General features: G+C 38.6%; 2 protein-coding genes across 5 annotated transcripts; both read left to right on the forward strand.

The window, feature by feature from the left end:
• The first annotated feature begins 856 nt into the window (after nucleotides 1-856).
• Nucleotides 857-11,209, forward strand: LOC102684308 (cyclin-O). 3 transcript variants are annotated; one of them, XM_015361623.2, is made up of 4 exons: nucleotides 857-1,632; nucleotides 6,121-7,038; nucleotides 7,129-7,314; nucleotides 7,641-11,209. In XM_015361623.2, the coding sequence occupies exons 2-4, from the start codon at nucleotides 6,610-6,612 to the stop codon at nucleotides 8,094-8,096; spliced, it is 1,071 nt and encodes a 356-aa protein (XP_015217109.1). In that variant the 5' UTR covers nucleotides 857-1,632; nucleotides 6,121-6,609; the 3' UTR covers nucleotides 8,097-11,209. The 3 variants fall into 3 exon arrangements, with proteins under 3 accessions (XP_015217109.1, XP_015217128.1, XP_006626680.2); XM_015361642.2 differs by having other exon boundaries at nucleotides 857-1,231; XM_006626617.3 differs by lacking the exon at nucleotides 857-1,632 and having other exon boundaries at nucleotides 2,701-7,038.
• A 2,334-nt stretch (nucleotides 11,210-13,543) lies between these two features.
• Nucleotides 13,544-19,628, forward strand: mcidas (multiciliate differentiation and DNA synthesis associated cell cycle protein). 2 transcript variants are annotated; one of them, XM_015362103.2, is made up of 7 exons: nucleotides 13,544-14,163; nucleotides 14,268-14,343; nucleotides 14,443-14,522; nucleotides 16,162-16,231; nucleotides 16,531-16,787; nucleotides 17,614-17,724; nucleotides 18,105-19,628. In XM_015362103.2, exons 1-7 carry the CDS (start codon nucleotides 14,059-14,061, stop codon nucleotides 18,555-18,557), a joined length of 1,152 nt encoding a protein of 383 aa, XP_015217589.1. In that variant the 5' UTR covers nucleotides 13,544-14,058; the 3' UTR covers nucleotides 18,558-19,628. The 2 variants fall into 2 exon arrangements, with proteins under 2 accessions (XP_015217589.1, XP_015217596.1); XM_015362110.2 differs by lacking the exons at nucleotides 13,544-14,163; nucleotides 14,268-14,343; nucleotides 14,443-14,522 and adding an exon at nucleotides 15,842-16,054.
• The last annotated feature ends 1,891 nt before the right edge of the window (nucleotides 19,629-21,519 follow it).

Below are 21,519 nucleotides of genomic sequence, written 5' to 3' on the forward strand. Positions count from 1 at the left end.
AGGGGGTGGGCATTTTGGCTGGGCATGTCATATCGCGATATAGGGCCTTTCATGTCGCGACATGGGGGGGGGGGACTTTTGCCGGGGTATATCATATCGTGATATGCAGACTCCCTGTCGCGACAGTGGCGCCATGACGGTGATGCGCGCACCCCTATCGTGACATGCTATCGGAGTCGTGAACGCGCTGTGGATGCCATGACATTCTTTGCCTGCTGTTCAGTTTTGACGTCAGTGCAACCTCTCTTAAATTGATCAGTTATTCGAAACCAATGGATGTGTTACTATATATCCAGCGTGCTCATATGACACACACGGTACACACAGAACTTCCGCAGTTGCACTTTATCCAATTAGAGTGTCGATTCTCACCTTCACCCAATCGCGGCTCGAACTTTTCGGGGGTTTAGCCAATCACGGGTCTGAGAGCTGTTCAAGCCAGCAGCGCCAGGTGAATCGGCTTGTTTACTGTCAATCAGAATCTATTTTTAAAATGCTTTACTTATTTGCAAAATAACTACATCAGCTTATTTTTTAACGTCTTTATTGATTCCCAATGTTCCGTACTCTTCGAAATAAATACATTTTTTATTTGTAATACAACGTTCTTCACTGCTTTCTGTAATGAATACATGGTATTTGAACAAGTTTAATCGTATATTTAAGGTAGAGGAAACACCTTCTGCTTTGTAGTTAAAAAATGAACAGGAATGTAAAGGTTATTTATGATCATTATATTGTTATGAGCGTGCTTTCAATTTTGTTTTTTTAATTGTTAAATTTATCGATCTTGAAACTAATACCTAAAAATGTTAATATGGGCTCTCGTGTTGTACCAGCGGTAAATTGGAAACTGTTGTCTCTTCACCAGTGAAAGGAGTACACAAGCAATGCATATTCTTGAGCATGGTAAAACAATTAAAAGAAAACACCTAACCCAATGAACTAACACAGTAACTCCTCCCTAAATGTAAGACTGTTTATTCGTGTAAAGGCTGCAAAGTCTGGGGTCAACTGATCAAAAGATCACAATTGAAAGATCTGGCGGTCGTGTCTTTGCTGTTTTGTACGTCACAGAGAGACGTCACAGCCAGGAAAAAAAGGCCCTATATTGAAATATATTGAAACATCCACCCCCACCCGACCAGACAGACTCGGAAAACAAATTGCCCCCCATTGTTTTTGTTGGTACCTGTACATTTCCGGCACAAACGTAGCACTAACGAATGAGGTGGGTTTCATCGTTTGTGCTGTCTGTACACGGGGGGGCACCTTCACGGAGCTTTAACCCTGCACGGTATTTTAAATCTGGACGGATTTTGAATCTTGCGTTTTGCGTTGTGTTCATTGTGTTTCGCAATAAAATATTAACGTCAGAGTAACTCGTAAAACTACTGAACAATCTAAAAGCAGGCAAACGAAATACCTAAAACTGTTACAAGCAACAAGTGAAAACGAGCTCTTGCAGCTTTTCTTTAGCTAAAGACAAAGTCCTCATATGAGAGACCTTTGCAAACTAGCTGTCATTTGAACGGGAATTTGCCGACTCTCCAGTGACGAGACTTTCGCTATATTCAATTCCAAGCCCTGACGCCTGCGTCTGATCTAGAAGGCCCAAACCTCACAACAGAGGTAGGCACCGATTGTTTTTTTACTCCGTTGGGCAGCCTAGGTAATTGTTGCTTAACCTGTGTGTGTGTGAGAGAGAGACAGTGTGTATATAATAATAATAATAATAATAATAATAATAATAATAAGTTTATTCCATGCTGAAAAAAAAGAAGAAAGAAAAAGGTCTTCACACCTGAAGAAGGCTCCACGGCCGAAACGTTGTGTTTTCTTTCTTCGTTTTTTTCAGCATGGAATAAACCTATTACTTGTTCCTTTGCAGCCTACGTATACTGACGCAGCTACCCACCTGAAGTATAATAATTGCTTACACGTATATAGCGCTCTTCTGGACACTCCAGCATGTATTCATTACAGAAAGCAGCGAAGAACGTTGTATTACAAATAAAAAATGTATTTATTTCGAAGAGTACGGGACATTGGGAATCAATAAAGACGTTAATAATAACGTCAATAAAGACGTTTTGCAAATAAGTACACAAATTGCTTACACGTATATAGCGCTCTTCTGGACACTCCACCCAAAGTGCTTAACAGGTAATGGGGACTCCCCTCCACCACCACCTGGATGATGCGACGGCAGCCATAGTGCGCCAGAACGCTCACCACACATCAGCTATCGGTGGGGAGGAGAGCGGAGTAATGAAGCCAATTCATAGATAAGGTTTCGCTAATTCTGCTGTTTGATTATACCGCTCGCGGATTGTATTGCAAATTGGAGGGGTACCCCTATGCTGGCAGGAGTGTCAGTTAAAAGCGAGGGTGAACCAAGGGATCAAGAACATCCGAACACAAATAGCTCAGTTTTAACCCAGTAATGTAGCCGTGGCTTAGGGCAGGTACTGGCAACGTATTGTCTCGTATTCACCGGATCTGCAGTGTAATATCGCCCCAAGAGCACTGGCGCCTCAATATTTACGGACCTGACATGAAATACATTGTTCTTTTGAACATCATTGTATCTGTGTTTGCTGTCTCCAGCTTAACCCTTTTCATCTGTATTTTCTTTCACTTTCGAATGTTTCAAATAATAATAATAATAATAATAATAATAATAATAAAAACAATAATAACTTATTTAGCGCTTTTCTGGACACTCCACTCAAAGCACTTTACAGGTACTGGGGACTCCCCTCCCCAATGTGCAGCCCCACCTGGATGATGCGACGGCAGCCATAGTGTGCCAGAACGCTCACCACACATCAGCTAATAGTAGTAGTACTAGTAATACTAGTAGTTTTACTGCAGCTGTTAACATTAACTGTTGACATAATGAAAGCCACGTAAAGCAGTTGAATAGTTTCTAGGTTTTAAGTATGTTGACCTATGAAAAAAATAATTCTCTCAGTGAGCGGCCCATGCTACAGTACATAGCGGCTTGGCTATCATTGAAGACGGGAAATGTAGCGGGTGTAAAATGCCTTCTTGCCCGTTAGAGGGCATTAGTTTGCCAGCAAAATTGTCGACGTGCGTGAGAAAATAGCAGTGATGATTAAAGTAAATCGATCTCAAAGTAGGTTAATAGGTTTTAGACCGTACACATAGGGGGAAAATGTTTATGGGGATAACGGTATAGCCCAGTGAGTGTAAGAGGAAGTGAGCAGTTCTGAAGAGGGACGAACTGGCATTAATGTGCTCAGGTTCGGAGAGACTAGAGCAGACCATTTATGAAGAAAGGCTCAGTTTAGGTTTGTGGTATTATCTTTTTTGATAGGATAATGTATTAGGACTTTTAAATAAGGGGACGTTTGCACATCGAGGATCTCGCAAAACCAACACAGGCATATCTGATTTGGTGTGAATGATGTTATGTTATGTTTCCTTCATTGCACGGTGTTTCTTCATGGCACTGAAAAAGATTAACAAGTACCAGTGATGCGATTTGATCCTTCCCCAAAAATCGTCGTTTTGCATCAGGCTTTGAAAGAATGGCATATATTATCTTGTGAGTGTGACTGCGTCAGCCACGCCAAAGCAACTATCTACATTTCCCACGATTAAGGGATGTAAAAAATAGGACATTTCCACAAAATTAGTAAAGAAAATAATAAGTACTGGATATGAAATGTATCATTAGTGTGTTAGGGTTTAACTTTAATTTAGTTAATTTCATAACAAAATTATTTTGTTTGATTTATGTCACGTTTAAATTGGAAACAATCCTCTTACATGTGCACAGACATCACTTTTGCATGATCAGAGGGCAAAGTGTCCCAAGTAGAATCCACACTGAGTTTACCAGCCTCTCAATTTCCTGCTCGTGCAAGTACTGTCATCCATGTCGATAATAAAGATTTACGTCAGCAGACATTACTCCCACAGTATAGGTGAGTTCGTAACAGTAATCGTTTTCCAAAAGGAGAGCCCTCTAAATTAAACTGGTTTAAACTTTTCAATATTTCGACTGTCGCGATCTGTGCTTCATGCTCAATACAGACAATCCTCTCCCCTTTCTCTTAACAGGACTCTAAATCTTTAAATGTGTTCATATTCTGTCCGGGAAATCGAAGAACAGTCTCCTGCTTGGGTATTTCCCGAGATCATCTGCATACTCCACAAACTAGTCTTAGGAATCTGTACGTGAGATGCGATTCTTCATCAAACCGCAAAGGCTGCATTTTAGGACAACGGTCTTACGCGGGTTGCATGGGGGTGCTGTGGTTAATATTGCTACCTCTTATCGCTGGGGCCTTGGATTCAATTCCTGAGGTGCCATGTGCGCGGAATTTGTATGTTTTCCCCGTGTTCTCGTGGGTTTCCACAGGGTCGGTTTCCTCCCGCAGTCCAAAGACATTCTGGTGGGTTATTTGGCTTCTGGGAGAAAAGCCCCCGGTAATACCAGTGGTATGAGTGCGTGTGTGCCTGTATTTGTGTCTGTCTGCCCTGTGACCCATCCAGGGTGTACCCTGCCTTGTGCCCGTTGCCTGCCGGAATGGTCACCGGCTTCTTCGTGACCCTGAACTGGAAGAAACGATTGGAAAACCGATAGATGGATCTTAATTTCCCTCCCTTAAGATCACTAAACACATCACACACTTTGGTGAGTTACAAGTTCCTAATCTCCCCCTCCCCCACTAAAAACAGAATTATATATATATTTCCTTTGGCCAGTTATGAACCATTTTTTTTTCATCGTTTATTTTTCTCATTGCAAAGAATAACTAGGAACACACACAATTCCAGGCAAATAAAAGTCCCTGATTAAATTTTTTGTAAATAAAAATAAAAGATAGGAAAAAATAGGTATCAAAAGAAGAGACACGTTGGGCAACCAACCCCAAAACCGCAAAATTATTTTCATATTATAACAACGTCGTAATAAAATAAAACCGTAGCTCTTTGCAGTCTTTTTACTCTGATTCACTGTTGCAAAAATCTTAAAGGTGTAGGACATAGAACACAGATTATTTTTGTATGAACATAAATCAACATATTAAAAAACTTGGTCTGATAGAAATGACCGAAATAGCGAAGGGGGGAAATGAATGGATCTTCAACCTAAAGCCACTTACAGAAATGAAGTCAGATATATTCTCACAATTTCAAATGCAGCCAGCCATTAACCACATAGAAATACAGAGGTCGGTGCATAGATTTTTTTCCCCGTCTTCCTGCGTGACAGCGTAACAAAGCCGTACTTGGTCACGGAAATCAAAATTTCGCAAACATCTTGTCGCTGTCGTTAGAGTGTGCCCCGTCTGTTAAGCACGTTTTCTGGTAATGACTGCGAAGTATCAGATTACACCCTAAGGCAGCCCTCCTTGCCTCTACACTTCGCGCCTCTCGGTCCCTTGGCGTGTGTGTATGAGGTGGGAGATTGGCTATTAACCATTGCATGTCATGAGCAAAACGGAATCGCTGACGTCTGAGTAGAAAACTAACTTTCAAGTATTCCAGTCAAGCAACTTGTTGATTAAGGAGGCTGGAATGAAAACCCGCGGGTCTGTGGGCCTTCTGGACCAGGATTGGGAACCCCTGTGATAGGCTACGGTTAATGCTGTGGCACAATTGGAAAACATGATAATGATAGATAAGTTAGCAGTCCCATTGCGGCAGGTGATGTGGGCTTGTCACCGCAATTTTGATCCCTTTCTATAAACCAGATGACGTCTTATTTTAAATCTATTTCTACCAGAAAGAATTGCTTTGGCTTTTCATTGATGTGGAATTTGGAACAGCCAACAAACATATAATGAAAGTCAATAGGGAGTTCCGCCAAATATAGGAACGCAAATAAAATACATATGTGTGATAATTTAAGCAGAACTGATGGTCCTAAACCATCTAAAATTCTACCCAGCGCAGCTGTGTGGATCGAGTTACACTGACAGCCTCCACGTACAATAAAAAAAAAACCACTTCTGTGATAGTAAACGCGTCAGAGAGCTAGAGAACACTTGTCTTTTTGGACATTTTTAAATTTATTGTTTGACCTTATATTGCATTTGTTTAATAAAGTTTAGTAAGCATGTATTTGTTTTCTTCATTTAGGTGACTCTCCGTATTACACCAATCATAAGCAATAAGCAACAACGACCTGAATCTTTTTTTTTCAATTTTTCCCATGCAATTTGCATGACATCATTTTTAAATAGACGCTTCTAAGAGATTTTTACATTTTACAAGGAAAGCATGATGTTTTAAAATATGCTGGTATTCTCCTTGTATGTTTCTGCGGCAGGAAAAAAAGGAAAAACTAAAGGAAGAAATAAACCCTTTTGTTTCGGCCTGGCAACCACAGGACGCATATTTTCTAGCTGCGGGAGTAATTAAGAGTGGCAAAGAGCGCTAGCTTACCCGGGAAACCAGCGGACTGGCTACGTCACCCAAGCAAACCCCCATCAACAGCCAATAAGGGGTGCGCCCTCGCAAGTAAATAAACGCATGTGGCAGTTGCCTTTAGGTTTAGATACTGAGCGCATCAGGGCAAATATGTGAATGGCAGAGCTCCATCGGTTATAATCGCCTTAAAAAAATAAAATGGTGGCATTTAGTTTCTTGGAAGACGGAGTCATGAAGAAACCTAGCCCGTGTAAAAGAAAAAGAAGTCACGGCGCCTCTCCTGCCAAAGAAGATGTAACACCCGAGGACAGAACTGAAGCGCTGTCGATCGCCTCTGCCAATCTGCGAGCTCCGTGTAAAAAGACGAAATACCCGAGGCACAGAAAGCAGATGATAGAGTCGGTACTAAGTGATTCAGGCTTTCACGAGGGCATCTTAACTCCGTGCTCTACTCCCTCGTCCGGGTCGTCATCACGGATCAGCCCACGACTGACAGACTCGCAGTCCCCTTACTCTCCCCTGTTGGACTGGCAGATCTTCAAGGAATACGGGGAGACGTGCTACTGCGTTCAAAAAAACAAAGAGAAGAGGTTCCATCCGGTTAACTGTTTAGCATTTCAGTCACAAGTAAGCAAAGTGCGCTCTCGCAGAAGACGTAGCTTGTTTTTTGTTACACTTTTCTCGGTACTTACGTGGCACGCGTTTTCTTCCATCTAGATTACAGCAGAAGCCCGGTGCAAGCTGGTCAGTTGGCTGATTCCCGTCCACAGGCATTTCAATCTGTCTTTCGAATCGTGCTGCCTTGCGATCAACATCATGGACCGGTTTCTCGCCACCACGCCCGTGGCTTCAGACTGCTTCCAGCTCCTGGGAGTGACCTCTCTTCTGATCGCCTGCAAGCAGGTGAGTGCTGGTCGAGCAGACCGAGTGGAACAATTAAGATTGAAGTCTTTTAGCCTTTAATAAACTCCTTTTCCTGTTAAAGATTTAAACGACAGGGAAGACCTTGAAAACATGAAGGGGTATCCTATTAAAATTATTCTAGCTCTTACAGAGGTTGTTATTAGCGTCATTTTTTTGTATCTTGTTTTTATGGCTCTTGTATTTTTATGGGGGGTGTATGAGACAGTTTGCAGTTTTCATTGATTCATACATTCTGATCTGAAAACAGCAACAAATTATCTGGCATATAGTATTAATCTATTAACGTGTACTTATATTTATTGCAGGTAGAAGTGTACCCGCCGCGGATAAAGCAGCTACTCGCATTGTGTTGTGGTGCCTTCTCAAAAGATCAGCTGTGCAATCTGGAGTGCATTGTCTTGATCAGATTGAACTTTAGCCTGACAGCTCCGACGGTTGCCTTCTTTATTGAACATTTCACGAATCACAGATTGGAAGGTGGAGAGGTGTTTAGACAAAGCGTCTCGAGCCCTGGGAAATCTAAAAGTTTGGCGAAGAAGATCGCAGAACTCAGTCTGGCCGATTATTCATTCAACCGATACCCTCCCTCTCTTCTGGCCGTTTGCGCGATACAACTGGCTGACAACATGCTTGGTCTTCACCACCCAACAGACTTGGAACAGAATGATTATCCACTCAGTGTAACCGAAGAGTGCTTAAAAAACCTGAAACTCCTGGTTTCCCTCAATGAAGATGTATTACGCTCCATGGCTGAATTGTAAAACATCTTATTTCACTAGTTTTTCGTTTGAGTTCGTCCGACTGTCAGACAGCAGTGTGCGCCAGTGGTAACCACATGACGTGTGTCTTGAAATCCCTAGTGATACGCTGCTGTTATAGCCTATGAAAGTCAGGTACTTTATTGAAGCTACTCTAGGAAATACCCCACTGCATAAAATGTTGCTCTCCAGGTCGTCATTGTAAATTATCCTGTAAAAACGCCTCAACAGAGGATTTAAAAATAAAAAAAAATGAATCGTACCCAGTACCTCAAGTTCGTTTACAGAAACGTTAATATCTAGTCCTTAAATTTCATTTTTTTTTAACTGTACTTAAATTTGAAGTTGTTGAAATGTTAAAATACGTTTCTCTTATTTTGCGATGAAGAGCGAAAATAAGAGCTGGTGTATCCGTGTAGGTTGTTTTTAAAATCAAATCTCTCTAGGTCAGAATACACTGTGTTAGTACTAAAAGGGGGGCAATACAAATGAAACTGGTTAGAAAGAGCAATATTGTCAGTAAATCCTATAAGATGGCATTTGTTATACGATTTTGAAGGCAAATATCCTTTAAGAATTTGGACGCTTAAGGAAGGTATCACTGTATGCGTCATAATCATTTATGTTTCAAAGGAACAAGGTTTATTCCAATGCCAAAAAGAGAAGAAAGGCACATTATTTTGGCTGTGGAGCCTTCTTTGAGTGTGCATACTGACGCTGCTACCTACTTGAATTATTTATGTTTATTTTGTAGTGCAGATACTGTACTCACCTTGAAGCTCTGATCTGTCAGAGATCTGTCTTAGTTACAGAAAGTTACTTGAAGAGAACAAATCACTAATCTCAACGTGTTGCATAGGTTACATAAAGACAGATTTAGAAATACATATCTTTGCTCAGTTGAATCTTTTAAGTGTTAAAATGAAATTATATTTGTGAAGACTGAATATGTAATTTTTCAAAGTGAAGGTTCAAACACAAGGTTCAGCAGAATGAAGGAAAGAATGAATAAATACTGGCAGCATCCACAGCACTCAAGGACATTGCAGGGAACATGTATTCATTTGAAAAAATGCATATTCATACTGCAAAGTGGTTTAGTAAGTGATTAATATGTGTTTATTTATAGAACAGCCTTTTTATTATTTAATATTTTTGTTCAAATGTATGTCTTAATGAGAAAGCACACTGTACACATCTACTGTAGGTGCATCCATGTGTTCGATCTTGTATTTAATACAATGTACTAAATATAATGTACTGTATTAAACAAGCATTTTAGAGTGCACACCTTCCTGCTGACTTCATTCACTATTTTGTTTATTTTGTACTGTTAAAAGTAATACAAATAATCTTTTCTGAGTAATCTTGCTATTTAGAGTTGCCTCTTATAGATTGTATGCAGTGGTGGTCTGTTACCAGATGTCTTGCAGCTAAACACAATCAACAGGAGGTGATTCCAGTAAGTCTTGACCTTAAGCAAAAAGACAGGAAGCATGTTCCCTTTGAAAGCAAAAAAGTCACGATGTTATTTTGGTAAAAGCCAAGTTAATGTTTTAAGAAAAAAAACATTTGTAATCGTCAAAGTCCTTCATCTGGAAATACAGTTTTACATCTGTCGGTTGATAGTTTTTTTTACAAAATTGTTATAAGGCAAATGAAGCTTAAAAGATAGAGGGGGAAAATCATAACTAAGCAGTTCTAGTATTACAATACTGCTATACTTTTACCAACACACAGATATAAAACCACTATAGTGCTGCCTCTGGTTTGCTTAAAGTCTCAGAGCAAACAGCACCAAACTCCACTAATCCACAATCGTTTTTGTTTTTCAATGGGAGAATCCTACACTATGTTTTTAATGGAGTGATGTCAGCATCTCAGACATGCACTGCACCCTGATACACATACATTATAAGAAAAAGGTTTTGAATTTGCAGGATTGATTTGTGTTATTTTAGACTAAAATGTAATTATATCTGCATGAAAGTCATAATGAACAATGAAGGTGACCTGATTAAACATATAACACCAAAACATAAGCAGAAATTACTTCAGCTATACATTTTTTGTAACAGTCAATTAGTTTATCATATCGTTTTTTAGGAATTTCTGCCCTTTCTTTCTTACAGAACTGCATGTGATCAGAGACATTTGAGAGTTTCCTTGCATGGACAGTTCACCTCAGGTCTTTTCATAGCATTTCAGTGGAGTTTAGGATCAGACTTTGACTTGGCCAATCCAAAATGCAAAATGTCTTCTTCAACTCTTCTGCTCTAGATCTGCTTGTATGTCTTGCTGTATGACCAAATCAGTATCAGATAACGAATGGGTGGCCTAACATTCACCCCCAAAGTTTGTGGATATAAATTCAAGGTTCCATCAATGATTCCAAGTTGGATCGTGAGGCAGCAAAACTTTCCCTCTCCATGATACTCCCACAAGCATGCTTTGACAATTGGGATGGGGTTCTTTTGTTGGAAGGCAGTTTTGTTTTCATCACATTAAACATTTCAACTTTTGACTTTTGTCTTGTGGATCATCGATGTGCCCTTTGGCTATCTTGGGATAGGCTATAATGTTCTTTATAGAGAGCCATGGTTTCCTTCTGGATACCTTTCTATGAAAAATCTTTCTGTTCTGCTTTTTCTTATTTGCTGAGGCACGAACACTAATGTTAATAGCAGTGTTACTCATGTGGATCCTTAGATGTTACTTTGGGGTCCTTTGCGACTTCCTGGATGATTTTCTGGGTTGATCTTTTGGAGATCGTGGCAGGGAGATTTGTGTTATGTTCAGTAGAGTACCCATGGTCCTAAATATTTTCCATTTATAGACTGGCAGTGGAAGGATACCCTAATATTTAGAAATAGATTTGTTATTCTCTCCAGACTGATGAGTCTCAGCTACTTTTTTTCCAAGGTCTTCTGAATCTCTTTTCATGGCTTGACATGTTTCCATTAATCTGTATGATGAAGGCCAAATTCACCAAGTTTTTTAAGTATTATACAGGACAGGGCCACCCAAACTCATTTCTTGTTTAGTTGTTACTCAATACTTAAGCACTTGATCCTAATTACCCTCTTATTTTGGCTGGGTAAACTAGGGGTTCACTTATTATTTCACATATACTGATTCTGAATTATATATTTTTCTACTTTATGCATTATCTCCAAAAGACATTGATTTGGTAAAGCTAAACCCAGCAAAGCAACTGTTTTTATTAAACAAGTGTATCCTGTTAAGAAAGTGCAAGAACTACAGTATAATTATATTGGTGTTTCACAAATCTTTTCTCTTTACTGTAGATATATTATCATTATAATTACAGAATTGAGAAAGTCTTATGCTTCAGGGTAGAAGGAGAAATCTACAGTCCTGCCCAATCAAGAATCTCCAGACACCATGAAGTTGACAAACTGTGCAGTTTCCCTGTGATATGTACTTTTCCACAACCTGCGTAACGGTAGTTAATTCTGCAATGAACAGTTTTCATCAGACATCAAAGTTTGCTAGAAAACATATTCCAAAAGATACAGCAGATATTGCTAAGCATTTTCTCTATAGGTTTGTGAAAGAAAATGACCAATTTGTTTCAAACCATAAATGAATCACGGATCAAACATTTTTGTATGTTTTTTAAAAAGTCAATGACATTTTCTACAAATAACCTCCATCTATAAAACGTATGATTAATGTCTCCAATACTCACATAATAATGAATTTAATGTTAATAAGTTTAATTAGAATGTAGTATATGGCATCATAAACTCTTCTACTTTAATGACCTATGACTTTCTTGATTTTTATGAATGCTTTTAATTCAGCTACGTAAGTAAAACTTACTACGTTTTACTTACAGATGACAAATGTCTGTTGAAGGCTGTTATATGACATTAGTAATATTTTTAAGAAGGCTCTTTAAGAGACTTTATTGTTTTGATAAGGTAAATCATTTCCTCTATTTCAAAATTATCTAATGTTATTTTACAACATTTGGATCACTCAGTACAATTGTAGAATTTTCCATTTTCTGTGCAACATTTTTGTTTTGAACCGTGCATTGATGCCATTTAAGATCCCTGCAGTACTAGTTGTATCTTCTTTTGGCTGTTTGAGGTATTTTGCTTGTTCTCTTCATTATTCTTTTCAGATTGAAGATGAGAGCAGATGCTAAATGTAGCCCAGTTTTGCTTAGGCTAGAAAAAAAGTGCATTGTTAAGGGTAGCTAGGAAATGTATCGAAAATTTTTTTCAAATGTATTCATTTATTGCAATACACTGTATAATTTCCAAACTGAAAAGACAACTGTATTTGATCATTTTATGCAGCACTTTTTAAATCCATATCGAAAAAAAACTGTCATGGCATTGTGCTCACAGGCATTTGCTCATTTTTACCCAGAAACTACAGGTCTTCACAGTGCACACCTGTCTTCCAGTTAGAATACAGAAACAACTTTCAAACAAGACATCTGGGATGTATTAATCTGGAATAAGCAACATTGAAAAGATGATCGCACAAGAGGGCTGCTTGCAATTGTGAACAATATCATCGAGAAGTTTTAATGTAAATATGACAGTAACGCTAAGCATGCATACACACTACACTTGGTGAACACACAAAAAAAAAGGTTTTGAAATGGTCTGATATTAATCAGTGTATGACATCCCCACTTCCTGATACTAACGGCAATGTAATGATAAAAAATGAATGTTAAAAAGGCTGGAGGAAGCTAGGTCTGAAAATGTACAAGAAGACTAACATGCCGCGAAAGCTGTGGGACAAGAATGCCCAGATTAAGTTGTAAAACCGTGATGACAACAATGGAGACAGTTCCGATAATAGAGGTTTTAAACAAAAGGCATTCAGGAACAATGAAGTTGAGGTGCAGTCAAAAAATAAACAACCAAAGAAGAGAAATACTCAATCCCAATCCAAGACATTTTGAATTTTAAAGATCATGTAAAAAAGTCCGAATTCTGGCCGTAATTACCAGTATTCTTGGGAAATAAAAGCAGTTTCTCTTCGCTTTTAAAATACAATCGACGGATAAGGACATGAGAATTGGTTACTAATGAAAATGTACTGAAGTACTCAATTAAGAATTGAGTAAATGGGTAGGAAAAATACAATTCACACCAACAAAGTATAAAGGCTCGTTTTATTAAAAAAATCCAAATAGTTTACACGACTTAATTTGTCCATGGTTAAAATAACGTAAATTTAGTAGCATCAGAACAGTATTTTGTATAGGATTATGTGTTACTTTGTAAATATTTATCATGGGCGAACAATCAAATCATATTTTTTTACTTTGTCACGTGTTTTACATTTTTGGGGCTATTTTTATTTTTTTAGGCTATAATGCAAATGTTGCTTAATAATTGTACTATCCTGGAACACATATTAACAACTGACTTTTCCCTTTTCTTTAGGCTCTCTTGATAAACAAAAATCAAGAAGACGTTTTTACGTTCAAAAGTGAACTTTTGAAACGCGTATTAAATGTGTACTTTTATAATAAAACAATACAATAAAAGTGAACATATTTACAGTTAAGGTTCTGCTGGCGCCACTTGTGACAAAACGGCGCAAATCTGGCTGCACTGTGCATAACGACCGCAGTATTATGTTGTCCCAAGAGGGCAGTGAAGGCTGTTCAGTGTTAGCGCCTTTGCTCTTCACAGATTGTCACAGCGCAAGGCGCCACCCCTGGCGCTCAGGTTTAATTAAAATGAGGACTTTTTGCTTCCCGCATCCTCAAACATCTCCAGGGACGCCTCTCTACCTTGGAGATTTGGTGGAAAACGCAGTGATTGGATGAGGAAATAAATAACACATAACGGCATTTTTTTTCGCCAACTATAAAGACAATATAGAGCCTAACTTCCAGAAACCAATGTGATCGCTAACGCATGTTAACCCGGAATCGCATTTCCTAGGAAATACTGATTATACTAAAATGCAAAATGAAAGAAAAGCATTCGGAAGACTTTGCCCCAACAGCCTGGCGAATTTCTCCTCTCGTATTCAAGACAGGAAACCATCCAAGGAAGACAGCAAAAAGGTACAATAATTTACTGTCCAGTGCTTCTGCCTGTTTAAGTGCCCTTATGCGGTTAATTCACTAAACAAAAAGAAAACAACAACAACAATATATTTTACTTTCAGGAACCTCCGAAAATTGTCACGGGCAACGTTCCAGTTTCCATTTACATTGAAGAGACGTCCAATATCGTTGATGAAGGTAGTCATCATGTTTTTGTCTTTTGTCAGGTTTATTCACTTAATTGAAGTGTAAGAAACATAGTCGTGGTGTGGACTGTAATGTGTATTTATTTAACAGCCTTCGCAACGATCGCTTGGCAAGATCTGGAAGAATGCACTTCCGTTCTGCAGCGGGAGAGCGGCTCAGTGCAGCAACAGGTACTGTTCTACTACAAACATCACCTTAACACATCCTTATGCTAAATAAGCTTAAACTATACCGCTTAGGCTAACCAACACTTCAAACCTTTTGTTCTATTTTAAAATGAGAGGAAAGCTTGTTACTTGTTTTAGTGACGTCGATTTTTGTGCATGTTTGCTATTGCACACAGGTAGAATTTCACCTAACTGCTATTTTTACTTTTACCGCAGAAATCAGGAGAAGGGTTGGTGTGTAGGTGTGGGGATATAGGATAATAGCGTAGAAACACAATTCTATTATACAGCACAATGGCTCTCTAGATCTCCAATGTCTGTACTACTATCTGTAGTATCGCCACGTGCCTGCGGTTTGTTTTGGCAACTGAAAACCTGTTAGATTCCCCTCTGAAATACGCTGAAATCCCAGCACCACACTGCGCAAACGGAATATTGTAGACAAAAAACCTTAGCCTCTGACTGTTATTCAGCAGGGTACCTTACATGTCAGCATCTGACAAGATTTTTTGTCCCCTGCGATGGGCCTGGTAAAATTCGTAGAACAGTGACACAGGTGGTGCGAAACTGAACGTGTAACCGACAGGAGTTAAGGTGCTCGTAGTATAATTACATCGATGTTTCGCATATTATCGTCTGAGTTTATCAATGGGGTCTAAAGAAATGTAATATTCAAATGTTTTTACTCATACGTTAATAATTGCCACTGCTGCTACTAAGGTAAAGAACATTTGCTATTTACAGTATTATAAAAGCGAACAACTGTAATGAGTATTAAGTGCTCACTTTTTATACTCTAGCAGTAGGCTAATTTATTAGTGAATTTATAGTTAAGGAAACTATTTTTGCCACAATCTGATAGATTTACATTTATTATTATTATTATTATAATTATTATTATTATTATTATTATTATTATTATTATTATTATTATAGGGAATGTATTGTTGTTCAGTACGAGAAGACTGAATGAAAATTAAAATACATGTTAGACCAGAGCATCTTTAGTGCTGTATATGAGAGCCCCAAACAGTCGGCACGCTGGGAATGGAATAGTTAATTCGTGAGAGAACGCAGGGTGGATGAGAGGAGAGCAGTTCCTTACAGCTCCCCTGTCCGGGTTCCAGGGGCGGAGTGCTGGGGCACGCGGTGCGAGCGGCGCCCGAGGCGCTGTCCCTGTTTGCGCTGCAGTGCGGGGGAATGCGCGAGGCGGGCGCTGTGGTTGGCTCGTGCGGCGAGCCTATGGGATCGCAGGGCGAGGGACGTATAGAGGCAATCCTGGCAGGCGGGCGCCAGTCCGCGGAGCGCGTGGCACCTGCACAGTCGCCCCCGGGTGTGTAATTTTCCCAAGCAGGGCTCGGAGGACGCCTGACACGGGCTTTCGCGTCAGTTGACACAGTCACCTACAGAGCGGATAACACGCTTCCGTTGAACTGAGGAAGCTTGGGGATTTTGCATATTATAACAGTATAGTTGACATGGCAATTGAAACTTGTAGTTACATGAGGTTTCCATACTGGGAATACGACTTTCAGGTATGATGACATAAAGTTTTGAAACTAAGGGCATTTTATCTCCTCTCTTTTTTACATTTATTATAATCGCTTGCATTTTAAAACATTGCCAATTTTTTCATCCACAGAATGCGCAGATACCCAATTCAGGCTACGATCTTCCCGTGTTTGAGGATGCTGTTGGCCACATGATTCCTGGTGAGTATATTTCATTGCCATCGCTACTGGTTTTTGCACGTACGACAGCGCGTAAGGAGCTGTCTATATTTATGCATGCATAAATCATAAAGTTTGAATGCTCATTTTGAAAAAGAGAACATGGAGGTGGGGACAGACTTTATTAGAAAAGTTCTTTTCTCCCTACTTACCTTGTAATTAAAAGCTGTTTCAACAGAAAATGTGCAGAAAGGATATTTGGCAGCCTAATCAATATATATTTTTCCTCAAGTGTACAAAATGAAATTCAGCGGTAATATGTTTTTCGTTATTTTTCACAGACCACCCTGCGCTGATGCAGCCCTGCCTCGATTCTGTCAGCCTGCAGCTCCCCAGCTGTGATGTCGCTGACTTTGAGGGCTGTGTCATGTCACCCATCCCCGCTTTACCGGAACACAGCCTGCACAGCACCATGACTTACACCGCCCTGAGCCACGCGCCGCACGAGGGCCTAAGTCCTCATGCCGAGCAGTACTGGAAGCATGTGGCTGATCACAATCAGAAGGCTCTGGGAGATGCCTTGCAAGCTAACAATCAGGTGGGTGAGAAGAGCAGAAGCCAATACCCAAAGTTCCGATTCCCCTGACGTACTATCCTGTTTGATCTTGTTTTTCTTTTTGTGCTCTCACAAACATAGACGGGCAGCTCTGCTGTCTTAAGCATCGCATTGCATCACATTGGCAGGGTAGACAAAGAGTGCTTGAAACTTTGTAGGAGTGGACTTGCTTTATTTTGTCACCTCGGTGTATTGATTGAGAGCTTAGATACTGATAAGAATATAGTAACATATAAGGTGAGTTATACCAATACATATTCATCTGTTTCAATAGTGATAAATATTGAAATGTTTTGTGCTAAGCACTATTTTGAAATGTCCCAGTTTTGTATATGTAAGGCACCATAGAATGTTTAGTAATGAAGATTCAGAAATAAAAAAAAATCAGTTATTTTGTATTTAAGTCTTCTGATGTAATTCCACAACATCTGGAATACATGTATTGTGTTCACTTACAGTTCTGACTGTTTTTCTAGCTCCTAATCTGGTCAGATTATAGTAAAACTGGTTAATCCACCTTTTAAAAAACTGTTTTGTAATAATACAATTTGTCAATATAGTAATCCAATACCAAGCAGATAAAACTATCACTAATACAATTGAAGTAAATGTCAAATAAGAGTTTCCAGTTCCTTACTTATAAAATACTTTATTTAGTTCTTATCACAATGATTCACAAAGTCTTCAGTTCTTTTCAATCACTAGACTCTCATTGTTAACCCCGGTTGTAAGCTTTCTAGTTACATGCACTTTTTCAAAAATTAAGGATATTCAATAGGACATTTTGTGTTTTCTTTTTTTCAAACAGCTCCATGTCACATTGAACAGAAAGCAAGAAGAGATTGCATCTCTACAGGAGAGAAACATCCATCTGAAAGAGCTTGCAGACCAAGCCAAACATCTGGCCTCAGTACTTGATGTAGGTACACTCAGGAAGGACCTGTATTTGCTGTCTTTTAATGCTGGTTTAATTTAGAGCTAGAACATGACAATGATGCTGTTAAGGGCTTGTTTTCATTACCACATCGAGGCACAGTTAAACAGCCATACATTTTAAATACGCACACTAGCTTGCTAAAGACTTGCATTGTCGACTGTAATTTGTGGCTTCTGGGAGTTCTGTTTCTATTGTATTCAGAAAGGCAGAGTGCTCTCATATTGCATCAGAGCTCTGATGCCTTGAATTCAATGTGCAATTACAGCGATCTACAGTAGGTGGTTCCAAAAGACCATAGGTAAAAACGAGAAAGACCGCAAGGAACTGCGTGCTTAAATCTGATCTTTTCCTTGTTGTTTCAGAGGCTTATGACACAGCCCAACAATGCAAATCACCCCACAGCAGAATCCTGCCAAGGGAATGGGGGCATTAAAAGACGGAGGCTGGAGGATTGTTTCGAGCCCGTTCCTGGCTGCAAAGAGGTGGATGACATCTTGAAAGACATCACAGACAAGTGCAACGCGGTTTTGCACAGAGACTCCAAGCAGCCAAGGTTGCAGCAAGAGGCAGAAGAAAATGGCAGTGACAACCAGGGGACGGGAACAATAAATATGCACGGTGCCTTCAATGGACTGAAGACCTGCACGACACGTCACTCCATCGTTGTAGATGGTGGTGACATGGAAGAAGGAATGTCCTTTAAAACCTCCATTAGAGATCACTGTACGATCAGAACCCTGGCTTTTCCCCAGGGAAATGCTTTCACCACAAGAACTCCTAGTGGGGGGTACAAATTCCGATGGGTACCAAGTTAGAATGGGCTTTCAGCTAACTACACTAGCCAGAGACGACTTCTCAGAATGAGCAGAGCATACGATGAATCCAGTTTTGCACTGCCGCACTTACATACTCTTTTAATAAACAATGTTCTGTTGCTCAGTTTTGGCTCCTGCCTTGAAAACCACCTGGAAGAGAAAAAAAAGGGCTTTTTTTCAACTCTAGAGTGGTGTATTTTCATACTGAAACTGAGTTCGGCACAAAACATGCAACCATCTTTTCATTTTTTATTTTGGCAAAAATGCCTGCATTATTAATTCATTCGGCTGGTGCTTTTATCCAAAGCTACTTAACTGTACGTTTGTTACGGTTAGGCATTTTATTGGAGCAAACTGAATGAAGTACCTTGAGGGTACAATAGTAATGTCCCAATTGGGATGATTCTCCTTGCTTGGTTTGAATTTGTCTGTTTGCCCTAAAATGGCACCATGGCAAAATGTCTTTTGAAAAAAAAATTATTACATTCGTAATAAGTAATGCTGCTGGAGAGGTGTAATTATGTAATGTTCTACATATGTACCTGTATATATTTTTATTCTCCAATTATGTTTACACGTTTGCAACACTCATTGAAGGATACAAAAGTTTGCGCTTAACTTATAGAAAATGTATAATAACATTGTTGGGAAATGGAGTAAAAAATACTTGAATTTTTAAATGAAAAGATTTGTCTTCACATTTTATTTATATAAATCAAATATGCACATGTTTTTAAGCAAGTGCATTGAATTTTGTATGGGATCAGCTTCAGTAGACTCTTCCTGTTTTTGACTATCTTATTGGAAGGTAGTGTAAGGAAATGAATAAAATGAAAATTCAGTCACAACTGATTTTCTTGTCCGGAGTCTGAGCCAAAGCCGTTGTGATTGACACCCCATGTCTGAAGCCTTTTTTTCCACTAATACATTACGTATAACAAATATTGTTTGAACTGCTGTAGGCTGTTATCAGTGACGCTACTTCTAAGTCTGTTAAACTCTTTTACCCTAGAAATATGTCATACTGAATTAAATCATTTAAGAAAATCCATACCAATGTTTATGTCTGCAAGTGGCTACGTTATTAAAGGTGACTAAAAGCCTTGTTTCTTAAATAAAATTACAGACAGATTGCATGGACAAATGAATATTAAATATGGAAGAGGTCAAATGTATAAATATGTTTAGTTTAACACAATGTATTATTTAATATAATAAGATAACAAAATTCCTTGTCTTGAGGATGCCAGTATTTTAATGCCTTCATGATTGGAGAAACAATAATGGTTGCTACTTTAAGAGTTATACTATGATAGTCGGGTGCCATTCTAAATGTTTCTTTCTTCTATCCAGGAAAGTGTCAAATCTTTTGTATTAGGTACTGTAACTCTGTAGATTATTTTAAAAATTGCCGTCTAGATCATTCACTACCTTTGAAGGAATTCACTAGTTTTATTCAGTGTCCTTCAGGTTATGGTGGACCACAATACTCTTCCAATCAGCTTTGCACTAAAATGACACTTACGATCCCCAGGTTAGGTTACAATAATTCTTGCTGCTCAAGATATCAATTGAATGCAACTTGACAATCTTCCATTTACTGTGTCCCCATATCATAATGTTACCCTCACGCTTTACAACAAGAGAAGAAAAGTGTCCTTGTGGACCTCTCCATTCTGTCACCACAAAAATGTGATTTTTAAAGAATATGTCTAGTGATCTCATTCAACTCAGTGCAGATTTAGTAATTGACAATATTTTTATTTAAAGTATACCACAATAACTATTCACATTAATGTAGAGTACTCATGATTACAAAAGTACTGACTATAAATTAAAAAGAATCAAACTAGATCAGATACAGTGAAGTATTTGGAATATTTACAGTAGCGCTATAATAAAATCAGACTGGGAGGCAAGATACTGTAATATTAAGTAATGAATATTAACAATGCCTAATTGTATAAAAGATTTAGTGATGGGCTTATTAAAGTAAAAAGAAATGAAATTAAAACATACAACTGTACACGATACTTCTCATTATAGGCAATTAAACTTTAGGATGAACCTCTTCTACAATTAAATGGTGAGAGAAGAAAGCAAGAAATACATTTATGCTGGAGGAAAGGAAAATACTTTGCTACACTGTGACACATTTCATGAGATAAATTACAAATGCTGTTATCAAAATGATTCATTTTTTATGAAGTACAGCACTCATTTCAGTTACTGCTTCATCCTTCAGTCTATTCTAACTAATTCTATAGATGTTTGGTTTTTATTTTATTTCTTTTTCTTATTAAACACAATTCTATTAAAAAATGGATGTGCATACAGTATTCATATAATGGTTTTATTATGCTTTTGTGTATTTTTTGTAATACATTTTGTGTCAATGTAAGTGTAACACAGAGGTCTTCTGGGTGATCAGCGATATTGCCCTAGACGTGACAACCTGGATAAATATGACTCAATAAAATAATACTTTTACACAACAAAGTGAACATTATTTATGTGCTGTAAAAATGAAAATATATGTTGAAATATTATATGCATATCCTCTTATCCTAAGAAGGCTTTCAATTGTAAAACAAAATTGCTTTGGATAAATGATTAATGATACATCAGGAATTGCCACTGAACATAAAAATGAGTGCTACGTCCAAGCAACACAACTTATTTAATGCATACAATCCATAAGTAAAAATGGAATTTATGGAAGAGTTTCAAACACAAAAGCAGCACTCTTGCTTATGTTGAGCACAGTTACTAAACATTGACTCACTTCTGGTCAGTGGTTTGTGTTTGCCTGCTGCATACTTCACTTCACACAAAAACAAAAGTTTGCAGGGGTTGGAAAAAGAGAAACAGTTTGATTTAGGTCAGCAGTTCTCTAGGTGTACAGGAACTGCATCAGGCTGTCTCCTTTACACCTGTTCAAACTCTCTGGGTTAAGGCCTGT

This window comes from Lepisosteus oculatus, chromosome 3 (assembly GCF_040954835.1).
Source record: "Lepisosteus oculatus isolate fLepOcu1 chromosome 3, fLepOcu1.hap2, whole genome shotgun sequence".
Classification (NCBI taxonomy): Eukaryota; Metazoa; Chordata; class Actinopteri; order Semionotiformes; family Lepisosteidae; genus Lepisosteus; species Lepisosteus oculatus.